At 47.5% G+C, this 22,002-nt stretch overlaps 1 protein-coding gene across 1 annotated transcript; it reads left to right on the forward strand.

Annotated features, from left to right (window-relative positions):
• The first annotated feature begins 1,399 nt into the window (after window positions 1-1,399).
• Window positions 1,400-8,201, forward strand: IRF1 (interferon regulatory factor 1). Its single transcript, XM_053991380.1, has 10 exons — window positions 1,400-1,499; window positions 2,618-2,709; window positions 3,686-3,785; window positions 3,973-4,149; window positions 4,473-4,522; window positions 4,645-4,780; window positions 4,949-5,074; window positions 5,672-5,715; window positions 6,561-6,696; window positions 7,143-8,201. The coding sequence occupies exons 2-10, from the start codon at window positions 2,623-2,625 to the stop codon at window positions 7,232-7,234; spliced, it is 948 nt and encodes a 315-aa protein (XP_053847355.1). The 5' UTR covers window positions 1,400-1,499; window positions 2,618-2,622; the 3' UTR covers window positions 7,235-8,201.
• Window positions 8,202-22,002: the final 13,801 nt, after the last annotated feature.

The raw sequence follows: 22,002 nt of genomic DNA on the forward strand, positions 1-22,002 counted from the left end.
CGATGGTGAAATCTCAGTGGTGAATGGTGCCTCTCTCAGCACAAAGACCCGACTGGAGGATCCTACCACAAGTTAAGTGTGTCAAGCAGACAAAATCATTAGTTAAGAGAAAGCATGGGACTCCTACAGGGTGTTTCCTTGCAGTTAAAACCAGGTTGGGGCTTTTCTTTTATCTTTATATTAAAAGAAGAAAACTTGCCAGAGCAGGCAGCCAGTGTAGTGGTGTCATACTCCTGTCTCAGCTGCCCATGCATCTTTGTACCTCTCTCCCAATATAAATTCCTGTTGCATATGACTACAAACCTTCCTTGAAATTATGGAAGTAATATTCTGCTGAAGGAAATGCACCTTGAAGACATTGGGTGAAAATCTAATCTCCCTGTCATACAGTTACAGAGAAATCCTGATGGTTTCAGTAGCCTTCTGTCATGCTGCCATTTCCCTTCCTCAGGCTTCCTCCAAGAGGGATAAGAGGGGACAATACCACTGGTCAACTTTTATCATAGAATCACAGAGTCCCAGGGTGTTTTGGATTGGAAGGGACCTTAAAGGTGCCAATACCTTGCAATAAGGACACCTTCCACCAGACCAGGTTGCTTCAAGCCCCATCTAACCTATCCTTGACCACTTCCAGGGATGGAACATCCTTTCTGGGCAACCTGTTGCAGGGCGTCACCCCCCTCACAGGAAAGAATTTAGTTTTAATGTCTAATCGGAACCTATCCTCCTCTTAAGCGTGAAGCCATTCCCCCTTGTCCTGCCTCTGGTCTGCTGAGGCCAGGTGGGTACCTGACAAACGCTGGTCCCTGGTTCAGGTGCACCATGATGTGCACAGGACTTGCTCTGACGACGCCACCATCTCTTCCTGAAAACACGGCTAGATCACTCTGCGGGACGGGGGCTGGATCCCTCTGTGGGAAGGGAACAGGATATCTCTGCGGGACGGGGGCTGGATCCCTCTGTGGGAAGGGAACAGGATATCTCTGAGGAACAGGGGCTGGATCCCTTGGGGGGACGGGGACTGGGTCCCTCCATGGGACGGGACTGGATGTCTCTGTGGGACAGGGACTAGATCCCTCCATGGGATAGAAACTGGATCCTTCGGTGGGACAGGGGCTGGATCCCTCCGTGGCGCGGTGCTGAATCCCTCCGTGGCGCGGTGCTGGATGCCGGGCGGCGCTGGATCCGGGGGAAGCGCGGGCGGGCGGGCGGCGGGGCGGGGCCGGAGCTCGCCGCGGGGGAGCCGCGCCCCCCGAGCCGCTGGTGCTACAACAGCGTGATTTCCCCGAAGTGATGCTGCGGCGGCCGCCAATGACGGCCGCGTCCACCCCTCGGCGCGGCGCGGATTGGCCGAGCGGCGGCCGGGCCCGGGCGCGGGGAATCCCGGAGCCGCCGCGTTATACCCGCGGGCGCGGCCCGCGGCAGCCAGAGCTGGGCGGCGGGCGGAGGGTGCGCGTCGGCCGGGAGAGCCACAGCTCGGCACTGCACGGCACAGCGAGGTGGGTCCCGGTGCAACCTATCCCATCCCATCCCATCTCATCCCATCCTATCTTACCCTATCCCATCCATCCTATCTTATCCCATCCCACCGTTAGCCCCCCACTTTGCGCAGCACGGGCGTTCCAGGAGAAGGCGCCCCGCAGGGTCCCTGGGAGCGGTGCCGGGGGCACGGCGCGACTCAGCGCTGCTGGTCAGGAGGCGGCAGCGCCGGCCTCAGTGGTGCGGAGCGGTTCTGGAGGCGGAGCGGGGGCACTGCCCCGGCAGCCGTCGGGGTGGGCAAGGCACGGCACATCCTCTTGCGGACAGCGGCCGCGGTGCACGCAAAGCCCCGGGGGGGACAGGCTTGGGCGGGCTCCCTGCGCAGCCGCGGCCCGGGCGCGGCTCCGCTCGGCCGAGGAGCCCCGGCGGAGCGGGCGGCCCGAGCCCCGCTGCTCGGAGCAGCCTTTGGCAGACCCTGGCCCGGGGCGGGCACTCTCCGGGACCTCGTCCCGCCCCCGCCGAGCTGGTGAAAGTTAGAAACTTGTTCTTTGGGCAATCTTGGGCCGTGTGTCTTGGAAAAAGACCGCAAACAGGAAATTACTTGTGCAAAGGAAGCGCCAGGAGCGCCGGGCGCCGCTGCTCGGGACGGGTCGTGGTGGGACTGGGGATACCCACCTGCAGCAGGACCGCTGCCCCCTGCTTGCGCAACTTAATTAATAATAAACTTTTAAGAAGAGGATTTTGCGGTCGGTGCGCTCCGTGGCTGTCGAGCGGGGGGACACCCGCACCCCGTGGCGGTGCTGGCGGGACCCAGAACGGGGCTCGGAGCCGGGCTCCCCGCGGCCTGAGCGGCCCCCCCAGAGCTCCCCACGCAGCACGGGCCGAACACCCGCTGCTGCCATCGGCCTCTCTGCCGAATTCCAAACCTGAGCCGTGTTTTGGAGCTGAGCCAGGCGGAGCAGGAAGCATTTCCTTTCAGGAGCGGTGACAGGCACTAAACGAGTTAGGACTCCTGAAAAGTAGTTCTCGGTAGCACTGGTGGTGATGCTGAGCACAGACAGTATGGGAGGGGCGGCACTGCAGAGTGGTTAGAACAGTGATGAGAGTTTGTCTGACCTGTTTGTTACTTCTTTCACAGCCAACATGCCAGTGTCAAGAATGCGCATGAGGCCGTGGTTGGAAATGCAGATTGATTCCAATCAAATACCAGGACTGATATGGATTAACAAGGTGAGGCTGCTTTGTACTATTATTATCATCAGTAATACTACTTGTATAGCATTAACATTCCTTGTTCTTAAATGACACTAAACACAAGTCAAGATCATAAAGGAAAAGACATGGAGAAAATTTGCCAGCACTATGTTTAAGAAGGAACAGTTTTTGTTTGCAGAAAAGGTAGCTCTGCTTGGTACACAGTGGAGTGGAGTAGTCCAATTTTTCCCTCAGAAATTTCCCAGGAGGGGAATGATAAATTGCAAAGAAAACATTCTTTGTATGTTGGAGAATGAAGAAACCTTCAAAATCTCTTTTAAATCCTGCTGCTCATTGAGCCAAGTCACCTCCTGTTCCAGATAAGCAGTTGCTGTTATATTCCAGTTGCTACCATTTTTAAGATTCAGCCTGAAAGAAACGCTGTATTTTTTGGTCTGTAAGGCCACCCTGTTACCAGGGTGTAGCACAGGTTAAGATAACTGAGCTTATTGAACCAAGTCTCTGAAGTTTCCATATCCACCCCAAGAGGATATTTAAGCTACATTTTTTGGTAGGATTGCTGCAGGATCTTATGGGCAGCTTAAAAAAGGGATTCTCTGAAGTGTATCTAGAAAAAATCCTGTAATCTATGACATACTAATAGGTTAGATGTGATATATTGAAATTATTTGGGGATAAAGTTGATAATATTGCTCACTTCTACTGTACTGTAGCACCTTTTTTTTTTCTTTTCCAATTTCAGAAATCATAAAAAGCCTTAAATTCCATGAACAAAATAGATGGAACAATGGTTATTTAATTAAAATATATATTAAATAACCATTGTAGTTATATGCCAATAGTTATAACCCCCCCCCCCGCTCTAAAATATAGAGCAGGGTGTTGTTAGAACATTTCTGAACTGCAACTGAGAACTCTGATTAAATCCATCATTCCAAACTGGCATGTGACATCTCTTTTTTAATTCAAATCTCTCTTGGTTAAATTTCAGGACAAGAGGATCTTTCAAATCCCATGGAAACACGCAGCTAAGCATGGCTGGGACATGGAGAAGGATGCCTGCCTTTTCCGGAGCTGGGCCATTCATACAGGTGTGTGCTGGCTTTACATTCCCAGTCCCAGGACTAGCTTAAACAAGGCATTTTTTTGCCTTGACTTACACTGGTAGTTAGATTAACTACTAGTATGTATGTCAGAAAATAGAATGTTGCTATCTATGTTGGTGGGAAAAACCAGCACTGGAAAGTCTAAAATACACAACCCATCTCTTATTTACAGGAAGGTATAAAGAAGGTGAGAAAGATCCTGATCCAAAAACCTGGAAGGCAAATTTCCGCTGCGCCATGAATTCCCTGCCTGACATTGAAGAAGTGAAGGATAAAAGCATCAACAGGGGCTCCAGTGCTGTCAGGGTTTACAGGATGCTGCCACCCTTGACAAAGCATCAGAAGAAAGGTAAACCCTTGGCAATCCAGCTGGAGTTACACTGCTTAAACAGCACTTAAAGGCCCTGCTCTATGTAAGCAGGGGGTGACAGACCTGTTGGCAGCACTGGTGCTACTGGGCTTGCTCACTGGCTATTGCTGGGAACAGCTTGTACAAACAGTTCATTTTATCCCAAATTCCTTAAACATGCCTAAAGGCAGCATCAGAGGGTCATGGGGACTGGCTGGTGAGGGCAGTAGTTGAGCTTGCTGAGCAGGTTTCAAGGCTGCAAGAGCTCACACTGGCCTAAAATGTGCAGCCCTTTCTCACATTGGTCTTATTTTATTTCACAGAAAGGAAGTCAAAGTCTTCAAGAGAAGTAAGAAACAAGAGCAAGAGAAAGGTATGTGTCTGGAGAGGCAGCTTAAGAAGATAGAGGTTTTGGTGGTTTTCTTTCTTAACTTTTTTCATATGGGAACTTGCACATTCTTAGACAAGTCTTTCATGCTTTACCCTTGTTTTCAGTGTTATGAAGAGACAAAGCTGAAAGAGTCAGCAGAAAGCTTAACCAACACTCCTTTGCCAGATGACCACAGTGGCTACACCATTCACGACTACGCAGGGCAGGAAGTGGAGGTGGAGAGCACAGCCATCACCTTGGGTGAGATGCTGGGTTTAGGTCTGAGCAGAGTGGAAAATGCCATTTGTGCTAAACCCACGGTCAGAGAGGAGTCTTGGGGCTGGGGCAGCTGCAATGTCAGACTGGCAGGGAAGAAACAGGGGTGGCTGTCTCTCTTCTGTGAGTGCCAACTCCTGGTGCATCCCACAGACCTGTCCTCCTGCGAGGTGAGCGGCTCCCTGACCGACTGGAGGCCACCAATGGAGGTCACCATGGCTGACAGCACCAACGACCTCTACCAGCTCCAGGTGTCTCCCCTGGCTTCCTCCTCGGAGGGTGGGTATTTCTTTTTTCCTAGCCCAGTCTTTCACTGGTCTGCTGGAGGCAAGACAGCAGGATGAAGGAGTGCCTGGGCCAACAGGAGAAACAAGAGCTGTTTTCTAGAAAAAACAACTCCCACCTGATAGATTTGGGAATTTGGAGTTACCAAACCAACCAGGGTGCAGAAGGGAAGAGCTGGCACATGCTGGCACCCATGGGTGAAAGGCTCTGAAATGCCTCCTGCTCCAACAGAGATGGTGGAGGTAGCCATGCTTATCACTGGGGAAATAAATAATTAATGTGGATATATCAGGGTGGTTCTTCACTCGGGGTGCAAATCATCTTCCTCCTATCATCTTCCACAGCAAGTGGGCTCTGCTCTGTTGAGCCCTGGGGAGGCATCAGAGCTGGCTGGAGTCCTGCACCTCAACATGCAGTTGTTGAATCAGAGATGATGGGTTGTGAGGAGTCTGGGGTGGGCATGAATAAAAAGTGGTCATGTTGTGTGACAAGAGAATATGAAGCAGGTTCTGTGGTGAAGAAGCAGAAGTATGAGGGCTAAAAGTTGACATCTATGTTTTCTTCCCTTTTTTTTATGTGCTTACCAAACAGTCACAGACGAAGATGAAGAGGAAATAAACCCGGATATTTTTAAGGTAAAACCAGCCCTTCTGGTCAGAATAAAATTGTCCAAAGTTGGTGTTTTACCAAGAAAGGAAGGGAAGCAGGTGTCTGATCCAATCTCATGTGAGCCGAACATACTCTTTCTTAATGAGGAAGCCTGCAAAATTAAAAAGAAAGCTGCTTTGCAAACATGAACTAGAGAGGACACACCCAGAAATATGGAAATATTTACCCTTCATGTAAAAGTCAGAGGAAGTTACTGAATACTGCTAGGACTGGAGGTTCATAGAATCACAAAATCATTAAGGTTGGACTTGAGACTTGATGTCTCTAAGACATCAAGTCCAACCATCAGCCCAGCACCACCACCATGTTCTTTAAGCCATGTCCTCAAGTGCCGTATCATCTTGTTTTTTGAACACTTCCAGGGATGATGACTCCACCACTTCCTGGACAGCCTGTTCCAATGCTTGACAATCATTTTCATGAAAATTTCTTCCCTAATACCCAATATAAACTTCCCTTGGCACAACTTGAGGCCATTTCCTTGATGTCAGGTTGTTGTATCAGGGCCTGCAAAGATCCTTTAGACTTTTCTATTTTGCCCTTCCCTCCACCTCTTGACATGTTTAGCTCCTAATCTGCATTTCCAGACATGTCATGCTCATCCCACTGATAAGATAAGAGGTGAAAAGGTGCTCCAGTCCTTGCTGTTTTGCATGAACTTTTTTTTTTAAACTGTGACAAAACAAGTTTTATATAACTTAGCATGAGAAAATAGATCTTGTTGCTTACCTGTCTTCTAATTAAGGGCAAAGTAGACATTGCACCCACAGCAGGAAGGAGCAGTTTTTACCATCTCCTTCTTCTCTTCCAGCTGCTTGGCCCAGCCCAAGACTGGCACAACACCAGCATTGGGGGGAAAGGCTTTCTCACCAATGAGTCAGGCACCCAGACCCTGTGCAGCACCTACAGCTACAAGGAGCAGGACGGGGACATCGACACGACATCAGGTACAGCTCCTGGCCTGTCCCTGACAGTCAAAGGCACAGGATGATGCAGAGAAGACACTAAATGGGAGGCAGCAAAGGAAATGGTGGAATTCACTACCCTTGTGTTCTGAGATTCCCAAGAAGCCTGTTGGAAGGCTGTAAGGAATTTGTTGATAAAAAGGAAAAGTCACAGTAAGCAACTCTACAGATTTCAGGGTTATACATGTGTAAGTTAGGTCAGCTTTCAGGAACTCCTTGGAATATAACTCAAGAATTTCCTCTAGCAATAGCTTAAATGAAACAGTTTAATAGAAAGTGATTGAAGTATTTTAGAAAAATAATAGTCTGAAGTATTTACTCTCATCTGAGAAATCTTTCCATTTTTGATACTTATTTTTAATACATCTGTACACTAGTTTGCTCTTTCTGCATTAATTCAGTGCCCATTCTCTGTTCTTTTCATCTAGGAGAGCTGGATTTCAGGTTCTTTGACCAGAAAGACTTCTCCTGGCTGGATACAGTGAGGCCAACCATGCAAGTCATTCCCTGTGGATTGTAAACCTTTGGCTTCCTCCAACTACAAACTGCTCTTGGATCAAAACTTCAACTAGCATGGAGAGAACGGAGAAATTTTTTGTTACTGACTGAAGGAAGAAAGTAGCTTTTTTATTCCGTTTCAATTGTAGGCCTGGAAAGGTTAGCATGAAAAACACCATTACCAATGTTCAAAAGGAACCCCATCTCCCTAGCAGGACTCTGGTGCTGAAGGTGCTCAGCTGCAGCTCCCACCTCATTGCTCTGGAGGTGAAGCTTTTGCTGGAAGGTGTCACTGTGCCATGGAGTCTGACCTGGGGGGTCCCACAGGCCTGGGGAGCAGGTTACCATCCTCCCTATATATGGTGTGATGAGCACTTTACCCACAGAGTGCTTAGAGGAGACACTCTAGATAAGTCTCTGTTAGTTTTGATTGCTGCTTACCTGTGCAACACTGGTGACATTGAGCTTGACAACTGTTATTACACTTTTGGAGAAAAATTACGCTAATGGGCCATCTCTTTTTTTTTTATTTACTCCATCATATAGTTCATAATTCAGACCCTTCAACTCTGTAAATAGACCACTAAAATGTGAAAATTCAGTTTAGGCTTTGCTTCCACCTAGTCCGTTCCCCAGGTGCACTCCTCGGATGCTCTCTGCCGTAGGCATGCCCTATCCCTTTCCTCATAAGAGTTCAAGAAGTGCTGCATGAAAGAATTTTGCACTGATAGGGGCAGAGGTCTTTATCATGCCTTTTGTAGATTCCTTCTGGCACTCTGTGGGGATTCCTCCAGTACTGCACACAAACTAACATCCCACAGATCCTCTGGATCAGCATATGCAGGCAAGTGCTGGATGGAAGAGGTTCTAATGTGTGTGTGTGTAATAGGAATCAAATCACTAAGCTGGAAAAGATTATTTTTCTTGTACATTTTATTTTTGTATATAAAGTGTATAAAATGTTGTTTAATAAAATGTTTTATATATTACATGTTTACTTTTTCTCACAGAAGATCTCTGAGGATGCATTCCAGCTTCCTTGAAAATACCCAAACAGATGCGCTGTTGAGACAGTTGGAGGGGTTTTTCATGACTCATGAAAGCACAAAGAATTTAGTTTGCTCTCATTTTCTGCCCCCCAGCCTCTTCCAAGTGCAGCTGCTGGGTGGAATCCTGCATGGCAGGGAAGGGGAGCCCTGGTGCTGTACATTGCAGGGTAGTTATTCTGTACCTGTCATCATCTGCAAGTCAGACCTGACTCAGAGCAAGGCTATGCTAGAAAATCCTGTACAGCAAGTCCCTGCTATGGATGTTCTTATCAGCAATACCAGTGGCTTCTGGTACTAGATCAGCAGTGAAGCCCTACTTAAAGACTTCAGGTTTGCCTAAAAAGAGAGCACAGGCACAATTCAGAATACAAGGGGAAAGCAAGCTGGATTTCCCCTGAATATTTTATTCATTTGCTATTTTTCATGCTGTAAGGGTCTAACGTCATTGCATCACGTGTGGTTGGATACAAGAGAGGCTGAGGCAGTGTGTGAGAGCCACAGCCACTGACACTGCCTGGAAAACCCCAGGAAAACTCCATGGCTGGCCTTTGGGGAATAACTTCATTTTCTGGGCCAGGGCCAAGGAGAATATTGGGCTGCAGGAGAGGAAGACCCAGCCCGAGGGGCTGGAACAAAGAGGACATTTCCTACTGCCTTTGGCACAGGCTTTGCTGAGCCTGACCTGCGGGGCAGGGACAGATGGGAGGCTTACTGAGGGAAGAGGGAAAATTGAGTGCCAGGTCACAGCTCTCAAATCCAGCACAGTAAAGTGGAGGGGCAGCCTGGGGAGGTCCCTTTGTCATGTTAATCATTAACCAGCCCCCCTGGCAGCCCAGGAAGCACCTTGGGCAGAGAGCAGCTTCTGACGGCTGCAGCCTGGCCCTGCAGGAAGCTGGGAGTGTGGGGACTCTGCTGTCCCCCCAGAGCTGCCACATTGCCTGGCAGGGTATCTGGCCTGAAGGTCCCCATGTTGGGAATCCCATCCAGCTGGGAATCCCTGAGTACCTGGGCTGCCTTAAATCACACACACCTAAAATCCTGCAGATCTAGAGCAGGAACATTTTTGCACAAGCAAAGAAATCACCCACCTGATTCTCAGTCTTCCAGTGTTTAAAGTGAGCTTTTAAAAGAGACAGCAACTCAGGCAGACAGTGACAGGACAAGAGACATGGCTACAAACTGACACAGGGTAGGGTTGGACTGAATAGACTTTGGGAAGAATTCTTGACTCTGGAGGGTGCTGAGGCCCTGGCACAGGCTGTCCAGAGTAGCTGTGACTGCCCCATCCCTGGAAGCGTTCAAGGCCAGGTTGAGAGAGGCTTGGAGCAACCTGGTCTAATGAAAGGTGTCTGTGCCATGGCAGGTTGGAGAAAAATGAGCTTTAAGGTCCCAAATGCCCAAAGCATTTGATGATTCTGTGATTCCATGACCAGATTTGTGTCCTGGTCAGCTGCAGCAGCAGCTTCTACCAGGGAAAGAATGTGGGGCTGCAGGCCCAGAGCTGCCTCTAGCCCTGGGACAGGACACCAGCTCAGCATCACCAACACAAGGAGGAAATCAGTTTTAAGAGCCCTTGCAAATTTACCACATGTGGGGGGAGGGGGCAGGAGAGAGATGGGAAACTTTCTATGATGCAAGCATTGCTAAAAATAAGGTAGAGATTAATTGGCCCATTCATGCATTTAAAGGGGCATGCTTTTCATAAATATGCTTACATGTCAAAAAAAACCCAGCACTGAAATGTTCACAGATAAAAGGTTAGACCAAGTTTTGAGACTAGAAGAAAACAGCAGCAAGTGCCTCACACCCCGGAACCAGAGATATGCCCCAAGACTATTTCATCAGGATGTTGGAAATGCTCTCCCTTGTTACCTGCCAAGACACCTGCATGTCTGACTGCATGTTGGGTGTTTTACCAGTGAAAAGTCCCATGACAGAATTTGGTCGTTATTCAGCTATTGAAGCATCTGGATGGATAAATTCTACCCCAGGTATATATTGCCAGTTTTGTTGTTTTGAACTCTTTGGGAGGGGAAGGAAAAGAGAGTGGTGCTCTCCAGCTCAGGAGAGGGGTGTCTTGGGGGCTGCTATGCTGAGCTGATGCCTGACTGGCTCCTCCATCACCTCCAGGGCAGGTGGGACTTGCAGAAGCAACAGATTAAAGAGACTTCTAGGCCACCTGTACAGAGAGGAGCATCATCAGCTCTTTCCTGCAATGGCTACGTGATAGAAACTTGACACTGGATTTTTCTGAACTTGCCTATCCTAATCAAGCTCTTCATAAACCCAGTAAACTCCTCATAAACCCAACTCTTATTCTGTTGGAGTAAGAGCTGTTTTCACTTGTCACATGCACACAGCTAAATTCACCTGGGAAGTCTTCACATCGCAGGAGAGCAGGTCCCTGGGGAGAGCTGCTCAGCCCTTTCAAACCCAGCCACAGCAATAAAGTTCCTATGGGCAGGGCTCAAAGGGCAAGAAGCTCTTGTGCCATGAACCTTGCATGACAGAAAGATCTGAAGGCAGTGCAGCTGTTGTAAAAATAAAGAGAACTTCTCTGAGGTGGAAAACAAAAAGGAGTCGTTATGTAATCACTGGCCATTTAGGAAATGAATGGAGCTACTGCTGCAGGCTTGGAAGGCTTTCCATCACCTACCCCATCCTTACACCATCACTGGCTGCAGCTCACTTGTGAGCCTTGGAGCCATTCAAAAACAAACTAAAAAAATCCCCTTATTTAGCTTTAGAGCCTCAGGCCATCAGCAGGACAAAATATCCTGAAATAGACAGTCTCAGATATCATTCCACATCCTGTATGTAGGAAAGCTCTGCAGCATCTCAAGCACGGATTTTGCTCTGAGCATCCTGCATTAAGGTGGAAGAAGCTGCTGGTTCATGCCAGCAGAGGTTTTCAATGCTGCAGAGGCAGGATCTCACACATCTGGTAACTGAAGCTTTTCCCAGGGAAAACCTGGGACCTGTACACAAGGAGTTGTTGCTTTGCCCCCAGTTTTTGTCCAAATGGATTCTTAGTGAGTGGCTCAACAGTGCCTGGAGAAGCCTCTGGCTCTTGGCTGCCCAGAGCAGTGGCACCTCACTTAAACTTTGCCTTCTAGGCAGCAGAAAGTTATCCTGCAGTTATCCTTTCACCTTTATTTGCTGTGGTGATTGAATCCTGATAATCACACACATTTCCAGGCAGTCACATGATTTACAATATCACACCTGGAATGGATAGCAGTGCCACAGGTTTGAATTTATAACTGCAAAAAACAGTGGGATATTTCTTTGTGGTGCAAAGGCAAATTATTGCTTAGAAAGCAACCAAAGGTCTTGGACTACAAACACTTTTCTGCTGTTGAGGATCATTCCTCCTCTCAGTTCCACAAGGGTCCAATTTTCCCTCATGTTTGTAAAAACATAACACAAGGAAGACAGACACTTTCTCAGGGCAAAAGACTCTCTCAGAGAAGGAAAGAAGTGTTATCTGTAGAAAAGTTAGTGTTAGAGCTTAGTTGGGGAAGCATCTTTCCTAGAAAGGGAGATAGGGAGGAAAGTCATATTTTCAGGGACCAATTGTATCTAAGTTGTGTTTTCCCTTTCACCAACTGCTTCAAACCTCTCCCACCCTCTCCCACCACAGTGCTGCACTTTAGAGTTGCTCTTTCTCCCACATTTTTCTATCCTCTTCAATATTTCTCTCACTGTTAACTCATGTCTGTTCCTCTCCAGCCCTCCCATGTGCAATAAACCCCAAGACAGTAATAAAAACAAGAAAAGCTCATTGGTGCAGCAGCATGGTGCAGGTAACTCCAGTTACTTGCACTACGTCATTCCCCACTAACCTTTGGTCTCATTTGTCCTGATAAGGTCAGGCTGTGAATTCAGCCAGCGTGGCTCCCTGCCATGCACTCTGTCCCAGCACAGCTTCTCCAGAGAAAGGAGTTGGAAAGGAATGGGAAAACTTCCCATGGCCCCTTTCAAAGTTCCAACAAGAGCATGGCATGCACTGCCATTAGCTGAACTCTAAAAGGCACATCAACCCAAGCCAGCAGAAGTAATAAATTGCCTAAAACCTAGAAAATCTGCTCATCCTGCTGGATTTGGTCCTCAACTGGCTATGAGCAGAGATGTCACACACAGTATGGAAAACTCAGGGTTGCCAGGCATGAACATTCTCAACCCACTGGCTGCCTTGCTGACCATGGTGGAATGCCAGATCACAGGCAGCATGACAGGAAGGTGGGGTAGCCAGGAGGATCTGTAGCCAGGAGGATTCTGTAGCCACAGGGCTCAGAGACGAGGAGGGCCAGGGACTGGCAAGGAGCAGATCAGATGAACCATCCAACCAAAACCTCTGTGCCAGAAGTTACCAGGGTCTGTCTCTGCATGAACACCAAGGCAGTAACCATCTGTTCTGGTGTACGAGGCTGGCAATCTGACACAAACATATGGATGAAACAGGCACTGGGAAACAGTTAGCAGGACATATCCAGGAATAAGGAGTCTGATCTGCAGAGAAAACAGGACAGCAAACCCAGCCTCTCTCCTTGCTTTTTGACAGCTGTCACAAACAGTGCAGCTCTCCTCAGCCTTTTAAACTTCAGAATGATCTACTCCCTTCATTTTGCTCATGATTCATACAGAAACCTCACCATGAAGCCTTTGAAGAGCCTGGCAGTCAGCACCCAGCCAGCCCAAGATGTCAGGTGGGATGAGGGGTGAGAAGCTGTCAGCCCTCACAGCACAGACCAGCATCTCAGAGCTCACCAGTGTCTCCCAGCTGCCACAGACCAGTGGGGGGGAAAGGCGGAGTTGGTGGCCCACCAGGTTGCCAGGGCACTCAGCCCCTGGGCCAAAATATGTTACCTGAGCTGTGATGAGAGGGTGGGTGCTGAGCGGGGACAGATGAGCTCACCACCTATTCTGCAGTAACAGTGTCACACTTCAGCCAAGGACTCCTGCCTGCTGTGCTTGTTCCCCATCACACAACACCCTGTGGGCACGTGGTCACAGCATCAAAGCTGGGGCAAGCCAAGATGTGTCCAGCATCTTCTGGGGACCTTCCAGGGGAATTCAGCTTCAACAGCACTACAGGACAGCCTGAGCAGAAACAGCTGCCTGCCAGCCACAGGCAGAGGGAAGGACTTTGTTCTGTTTGTATGGATCAATGGTTGAAAACACAAAAACAAGGGAGTGGTAAAGGGCAGGTTCTCCTCCCTTTGAGAATGGCCTGAGGAACTCTGGGCAACCAGAAAATAGCTGGAGGTTTTGCTCCTTTCAAAGCATGGGTGGTTTGGCATTGATAACATAGAGAATGAAGGACAGCAAACAGCATAAGAATACTGGCCCTAATTCAAATTGAATTGAGCACAAGCATTACACATATCAGCTATTAAATAACAAGAGCCAGGTGAACCACAGCATATCCACTAAATATGCCCAGTTCCAGTTCTCCATTGCAAGAATATGTTTCACTGAGTTTGTTCTTTCAGTAGCTTTATATTACAAAGATTTCACCAACAGTGTTCAGGCAGCAGAAACTAACTGGGAAGACAAGTCCAGACAGGTACAGCTTTGTTTTCACCAGCTTTATTGTTGAACAAAGCAGGGAGCAGAGTGGGGACTGTGCTGGCCTGTTCCAGCCTTGTGGAACACGCTAGTTCTTAGGATATTTTTAACAGTTCTGGAGGGATATGGCAGAGATTACTAGTGGCAATATTTAAAATAAGCAAGTGAACCATGATAGACATCTATATTTCACATAGAAATAATAATTCTCTGTTTTATCCAGCAGCTGCCATTCCTACCCAGGGCAATCCTTCACCATCAGCTTTGGAGCAGCATCACTGGGATTTCTCCTGCCTAGCCTGTTTCACCCCATGCTTCTGTAAGCCCCCAAACAGGCTTCCCACAGACAAACATGAGAAGCTTTGCTGAAAGCACAGGCTGAACCCCTCAGTCCCATCCCTAATGAAGAGCTCAGCTCACTTCCCTGCAGTATTTTACTCACATTAAACAGGTATTTTATATAAAATATTCTACCTAATCAGCATTCTGAGAGAAGCAGCTCACCAAGGTGTTTGATTACAATGCACACACCTTTAGGTAACAGGAGCATTCACGGGTTATTTACGAGTGGGAACAGCCCTTTATGTACTCACAGGTATGAGGAAGCCTTGAAATAACATTTTTCTGGGTTCCACAGCAGGGTGACATCTCCTTCCATCAAGTGAGTGCCAAGGAGTACAGCCAGGCTGAGTGGGTGTCCCACCAAGGCAGCGTCTCCAGGATCAGGAATGACCCTGCTCTGACAGCTTCTGTAGGGAGTAAAATGTTCTGGAGAAAAGGAGGCTTGGGACAGAACCTCATTGGTCTCTACAACTCCCTGACAGGAGGGTGGAGGCAGGAGGGGATCAGCCTCTTCTCCCAGGTAGTAAGTGATAGGACAACAGGAAATGGTCTTAAGTTGTGCCAGGGGAGGTTTAGATTGGATATTAGGAACAATTTCTACATGGAAAATGCTGCCAAGCCCTGGAATGGTGTGGCCAGAGCAGTAGTGGAGTCACCATCCCCAGAGGGATTTAAAAGACATGTATATCTGGCACTTGGGGACACAGTTTAGTGGTGGGCCTGGCAGTGTTGGGGGAATGGTTGGACTCAATGATCTCAGAGGGTTTTCCAGCCAAAATTATTCTGGGATTCTCCAGCTACAGACCCCCACAGTGGGATGGAGGCAGGGGTCAGGGGAGCTGCACATGGCTGACATTTGACCATTCCCAGTGCCAAGGCTGGAGCACTAATGCTGTGCCACATAAACAGATCCAAGGAGAGACAAAATTCCAGGGAAAACAGCTAACTGCCCTGGGGAAGGTCCTTCTTGTGAAGAGGAACAACTTGCTCCCTAAGCCATGTTTGAAGGCTGAGGACTCATGTTGGAGCAGAGGTGTTTCCCTGTTTTAGAAATTAGAAGGTATCTGCAGAAGTGTTGGGAGCCACCAGGGTGGCTGGTGGCAGGGGCTGCACTCCCACCTCCCACAGCCTCGGCTGGAAGGAGCCACCCCATCATCACCATGACCTATTCACATGGCCTTTGTAAATACTAGCAGGAAGATGCTGGTCCTCCAGTTTGTTTCTTTTTGTTTTCAGAGCAGGACCTAGTGAGGCTTGAGTGTGACATTGCCCTTAACACGGCACTCTCCTCCAAGCAGAGAGGATGTGCAGGAAACCCACAGGTGCCCTCCCACACACGGGATGGGCACAGCACCCCTCAGAACAGACCTGATCCTACCATTAGGACATGGCCTGCAAAGGCTCATCTGCAACCCCTTCACAGAACAACAGCCCAGGGCAGCTGAGCCACCTTTGTGGCAGAGTTTCACAATGAACTTGCTGCGGTTCAGCAAACCTCAGGCACCCTGCATTTGGGGAATAGGAACCTCAGCCACTGAGATCTGCAGGATGTGAACCCAGCTCTGCAGGAAAATGAACTTGCTACACTGTCAAAACTCAATAAAAAACTCAAGAACTTGGTGCTCAGGATGCATCCCCTGCTGCAGGCACCCCAAGCTCACAAGTGCCTGCTGGGGTACCCCACTGTGCACCATGAAGAGCCCAGCACAGCTTTCTGCTCTGGAAAATAAACTCAGAAAATGGAGAAAAACTATGAAAAAGGCTCATGCTACACTCGATAACAACTTGCAGCCTCTTGCACCTCTGCTGAGCAAACCACCATTTCCTGAACTGAGGTGTCAGGCATGAAATATTTCACATGCGGGAGCAACCGCCACCGTCTGCTAAGTGACAAACAGAACTTCAGCCTTTCCTGGTATTTAATGCATAAATCAGGGTGTGTCCTGTGTGGCTGTTTGTGATTCTGTAATTGAAAACTCGCTGTCTTGCTTGGGGAGGCAGCAGCAAAAATGTTTGTGTAGCCAGTGTAGATTGAGCCTAAATGACTTTCTAGCCAAGAGTTTCTGTAGTGTGCAGCACTGCCAGAAGTATCTGTGGCCATCAGGTAGGGCCATGTCTGAAGAACCAAGAACATGCTTCTTTTTTCCCCATTTATCCACAGATTTATCCATTCCTTCCACCTCACATCTCATCAATGGGAAATGACTCAGCTGTAACTCATGAGCTCATGGCAGGCTGATCTCTGCAGAAGCATTTATTTTTGTTATTATCCCTCCAGGCACTCTTTGACTATCCCACCAATTCCATACCCAAAAGTGCCAGCAGCCAGTGTGGTCTGGGGCCACCAAGTCAGCTCCTGCTTGGCTCTCCAGTTCACACAGCCTTTTCTCTTTAGGCCTCCACAAGGATATACACCAAGAGAAGTACACCCAAAAGATGGGAGAAAGGGATTCTCTCCTCTACCTAAAACACAGCAGACCACACTAGAACACTGTGCCCAGTTTTGTGTTCTTCCAATACAAGAAAGACACTGACAAAATGGAGGAAAAAAAAAATCCCCAAAAGCCTGAAGCCACCAGCACAACCAGGCCACTGAGCCCTGGCTGAGAGAGGAGTTGTTCTGCTGGAGAAGGAGGGTTTTGGGGGCTCATAACACTCTCCTGCCAGGGGCTTATTGAGAGAGAAGACCCAGGCTCTGCCCAGGGTACACAGTAGGAGCATAAAAGAGAAGGGGCACAAGGGGCAAAAGCCAAAATAACAAGTTAACAAGTTTAGCCAGGATATTAGGGGATGCTTCTTCCTGCAAGGTCAGTCAAAGAGTGGGACAGCTCATGAGAGGTTTCCCAGATTGGAAACAGGTCAGGGAAACTTGGTCTGATCTAGTGGCTGACCACATGCAGGATGCTGAAGCACAGCCCTCCCGAGGTCCCTTCCCATACAAATTATCTTTTATAAGACTAGTTCTGCCATGTTCTTCATACAGGAACCAGACCATTGCAAGTGGTGCAGTCCACCAGAAGCTCTCTGCTTTACCCCTCCTGCTTAGTGCATGGATTTACCACCTGTTAATCATCTTTCTTTAATCAGCTGCCAGCTTCAGACCACACTTACAGAGGAGCTGTTCTCCTCTTTGATTTTGGTGATGTTTCCTCTAAGGTTTATGGTAAGCCTCCTGTTCTTCCACTCCTGCCAGACACAGCAACACTGCTGTCAGTGTCAGTTCCCTCACTTGTTGCATATTTCTTTACTGCACAAGTTCAACAGCATAAAGCTCCCAGGTGAGCCCATCCATATCAGCTCCAAAAGCAGAGGTGAATCCAACAGAATGTACACAGCATTTCTACCAAAGCCTGCCACGCCAGCTGTGGCATTCTGTACACTAAAGTGCTGGCTTAATATCTGCTTTAAAACACCCCAAAACCCACCAAGGATTCCAAACTTGTTATCCAAGGAAAGATGAAACATCAATAACAAATACACCCTCCTCCTCCCCCAAACCAAGACATACTGGACCAAAAGCTCTGACTGAACCAGAAGGGGGAATTACCTTCACAGGCTGAGACTACTGCAGGAAGATGTAGAGGTCCATCTGCTGCCCTGTGTCTGGCTCCAGAGGGACAATGAGATGAGCACAGCCATCACTTCAGCAGAGCCCTAAGAAGCCCAGCCTGCTCAGGGCTCTGATCTAGCACAGCTGTGATCACAAGTGCTTTCAATTTCTCAGGAATTTATTTTCTCAAACGATCTAGATGCAAGAACTAAAGCCCAAGAGGCCCCTTGCCCTCTATAAAATGTGAAAGAGTTCTGTGAAGGCAATTTTAATGTTCATTATTGCTAAAATAAGCCACAGTAGACAATTCCTCATTTCCTACTGAAAAATATAGGAGTGGAGGGTAATTGGCACAGATGAATTAGGAAGTTGGTGCCTTGGAAGTTCCTCTTTTTTTTGCATTATATTCCTATTCAGACACTGCCTGCCCTCATGCTCCACTGGAACAGAGGAACAGAAAAAATAAGGTCAGAAAAAAAAGAACATGTGCAGTGAAAGATGGGGAAAGCTGGAAATATGGAAGAAACAAAAAAATAGAAAAGGAAAGTTGAAAATCGGTAGAATTTGACTTCCACTATGAATGAACAAAAAACAAAACAAAACAAAACAAAAAACCAAAAAACACAAACAAACAAAAAAAAACCTAACCAAACCAAAAGGTTTCATTTTGAAAATGCAACACTTACTGTGCCAGAGACACATTTGTGCAGGCAGCTCCACCAGAATGTTTTCCTTTTTTCCCCTCTACTTTTCAGAGCACTCAGTACTGCTCCTAAATTAGTTTGATTCATGCCCAACCCATGACAGCCCACAGCACCCACTGCATGGAAACCTCTGTTTTACTGATCTTCAGAGGGTAAACCAGAATTAAATCCAAGAATATCTGCAGCAGCTTTAAGCTACTTGCAGTTCAAACAAGATACAAACTTCCTTAGATGGAATTGCCTGATCAAGAGTTATTAAAACTACAGGGTCTAGGTTTACCTGCCCTTAATTCTTCCCCAGTGTCCCAGTAAATTAGTTTGGGCTCTTCTCTCCAGCGCCAGGATATCGGCAAACCTCCAGTGCATCTCCACTGTCAGGACTGCACTTCTGGTATCTCAACCACTTCGATGCTTGGGTAACAAGCAATAAAATATTTCAAATTATATCAGAGTACCTTTGCAGAGAGGAGCTGATGTGCTGCCAGCTCCCAGCCTGGCTCTGCTGCCCTTGGGAGGCTCCTGCCTCCTGCTTCCAGATAAATGGATCTATTGGCTCCTTTCCCTTCCCCCTGTGCTAAATAACATCACTGCAAAACCCTGGCTGGTGGCAGGATGCAGCCACTGAGAAGTGCCCCTGGGTCAATTGCACGATGGAAAACCCCAGCGCTGAGCTCAGCTGAAGAGCTGCAGCTGCTGGTTACGACACTCAAATGCAAATGGAAATAAAAATCTTTCACAAGGTAAACAGCACTACACTGAAGCATGCAAAAAATGCATTACAGCAGCATTACTTCCTATTTCCTTTTCCTTACAGCTTTGAAAATTATACCTGCAGAAGGCCTTGGGGCTTTTGTGGACTGTTGCTCATGATCAGGCTGCTGTGAGACTGGCTGAGTATTCAGGAGCCATGTACCATAGACCCACCACTTCCATAGGATCATCATTTAGGGTGGAAAAGTCCTTTAAGAACTCTGGCCAGAGCCCTACAGATAGCATGGTGCAAATGTCTTACTCTAGCCTGTATTGCTTATAGTCATAAAAGAAGGAAAAAATATGTAGAAAGGAAAATAAACACCCTTTTGAAGACAAGATGCCATAGGAACCTCAAAGATTCATTTAAAATAGTTGTCTTTTTCCAAGGCTCAGGAATCCTTGACTAGAAACTGGGGAGAGGGCTTGGAGACGGTGAAAAAGGCAGTATTAGGAAACAGGAACTGAAGCAATATCTGATGGGAAAAGAGAAGTGACTGGGATATTTCTCAGCTGGTTTCACATCCAGGCATCTCCTTTCATGCACAATGACTCCTGCTTTACAATGGGTGGGAAAGTGGGAGGTTGGAGCCAAACCCCAGATTGCCCAGGGTATGGGGCTGATGGAAACATCATCAGGTGGAGACTGATTTATGAGGCACTTCTTATTTAAGAGAGATTTTTTCCTCTCATGCAAAAACAGCAAGCTGCCAGCAGGGGTACTCCTGCTTGATATGGCTGTAGCATCTGCATTACCTCCCTCAAAGTATGTGGTTGTGTGGGTTTATTTTAGAATAGCCAAATTCACAGGAGGGTTTATGTTTCTGCTTTCTCATATTTACACATAATTAAACCACTTAAATATACTCCAGCACCCCAACAGCCAGCAAACCCAGCTACTCTCGGGCTTGGCTTAATTTCTAAAAAGTCTGCCAAGCAGGTACTCCCCACTTCTTCCTACAGTAACTTGTGCTGATGTACTTTGTTTAAAGACATGTTTGGACAGGCTGTTTTATTGCAAGTGTTTCCTCAGTACCAATTTTTAACTCACATTTTCACCTAGCAGCTGCTTCATAGTAACACAGAATAGTTTGGGCTGGAAGAGACCTTAAAGACCATCTCATTCCAAAGCCCACCATGGGCAGGGACACCTTCCACTGGACCAGGCTGATCCAGAGCCCCATCCAACATGGCCTAGAACACTTCAAAGTCTCCCATTCAAAGCCTCACACCACTGAACACTGAGAGCTGTGCTCAGTGGGGTCCTGTGCTCAGTGGCTCGGGGCTTCCACCTAGAGCAGCTTTTTACCTTCCATTGAAGAGAAATCTGGTGTCTCCACAACCATGAGCTGATGCAAGATGTGTAGTGCAGAGGAGGAGAGCAGCACAGCTGGCAATGCAGAGACATTTGGGTAAATCACAGCAGAACACATGGGACTGCCCCCACTGTGGGGGTGCTGAGCGTGACCTGAACACGAGGGTTCTGTGTTGTGTCCCCATCTGCACACATGTAACAAGGATGATGCAATTTACCACAGGTTCATTTTCCACAGTCTTTTATCAGAGTAATTTAGAAACACCAGCAGACTGGCAAGAGGCAGTGTGATGACTGAACTTACCCTCACCTTGAAGCAGCCTGGGAAATATTAACCACAAACATGAAATGAACATACCGCAGCCACAGGGTTTTTGGTTGGGTTTTTTTTTTCCTCTTCTTAGGGTTGTTTTTTTAGCTCATTAGCCATGATACCTTTTATAAAGGTATTGGTAACACTGCAGAAAAGAAGAACTGAAAATTCCAGAGGTGCATTTTATGCACTACAAAATAGGGTTTCTTCCAGTTTATTATCTTAAATTTGACTTTTGCTGTATCCCAGTATAACACTCAGCTTGAAAAGAGCATATGTGAACCATATCCTTGAAAGAAGCATATGTTATAATGGCATATATGCAAAGGAGAAATTACTCCTACCAATATCTTTGAGGACACTTAAATACTAAAATAGGTGTTCTCCTTTTCCAAAACACGTTTTATTTAAATTCCTTTTAAACACAATTTAATTTGCAGTGCAGCAGCCAAACAATCTCTAGATAATATCTGACTAGGGTATAGTACTCTATTTTTAGGATAATAAATCTATATGGAGTCCCACAGATAGTTAAGTGAAGACCCAAAAGAAAGCCTGGTGTGAGAACAGATCCCTGATTCAAACCTCCTCAAAAAAGTCTAACAGTCCCAGAAGACCAGATAATTAAGATACAATGTATACATTCATGCACTTGTGCCTATGGGAACATGAGATTTATTTTCCTAATTCATAAAAAATCCAATTTCTAATGCATCAGCAGCTGCTTCCTTGCAACAAGTGCCACAGCCAAAAGCCAAGCCTGGCCTTCACCTTCCCCTTGCAGCCTACAAACTGCCAGACATACTGGTGATTCTCACTTTCCTTCTCAGCTACATGGAAAAGCACATCCTCTCAGTGTTGCAGAGTCCTTAGTGAAACCCAACCACGGTTCACCTTCAAACTCAGCGTGCCAGGACAGAAATCTTTCACTGACCTGTCCCCTTGCCTTTTCCTTGCAGCCTTTTATTTTCAGAGCATGCACTGAGGCATTGTGCTTTGCTTCTCAGCTGACTGTGTTGTCATATTGCTGGAGTCCCACGCGTCCATCTCCTTCTCGCACAAACTGCTTCTGTTGAAACATGCTGATGCTGTGTGCTTTCCTGCTCAGCTATTTGCACCGTCACCTTCTGTCTCCTGCTTGCTCAATCTGAACCCAGACGTTTCTGGCTACGTCTCACACACACAGATGTGCCAGG

This window comes from Vidua macroura, chromosome 15 (genome assembly GCF_024509145.1).
Source record: "Vidua macroura isolate BioBank_ID:100142 chromosome 15, ASM2450914v1, whole genome shotgun sequence".
Lineage (NCBI taxonomy): Eukaryota > Metazoa > Chordata > Aves > Passeriformes > Viduidae > Vidua > Vidua macroura.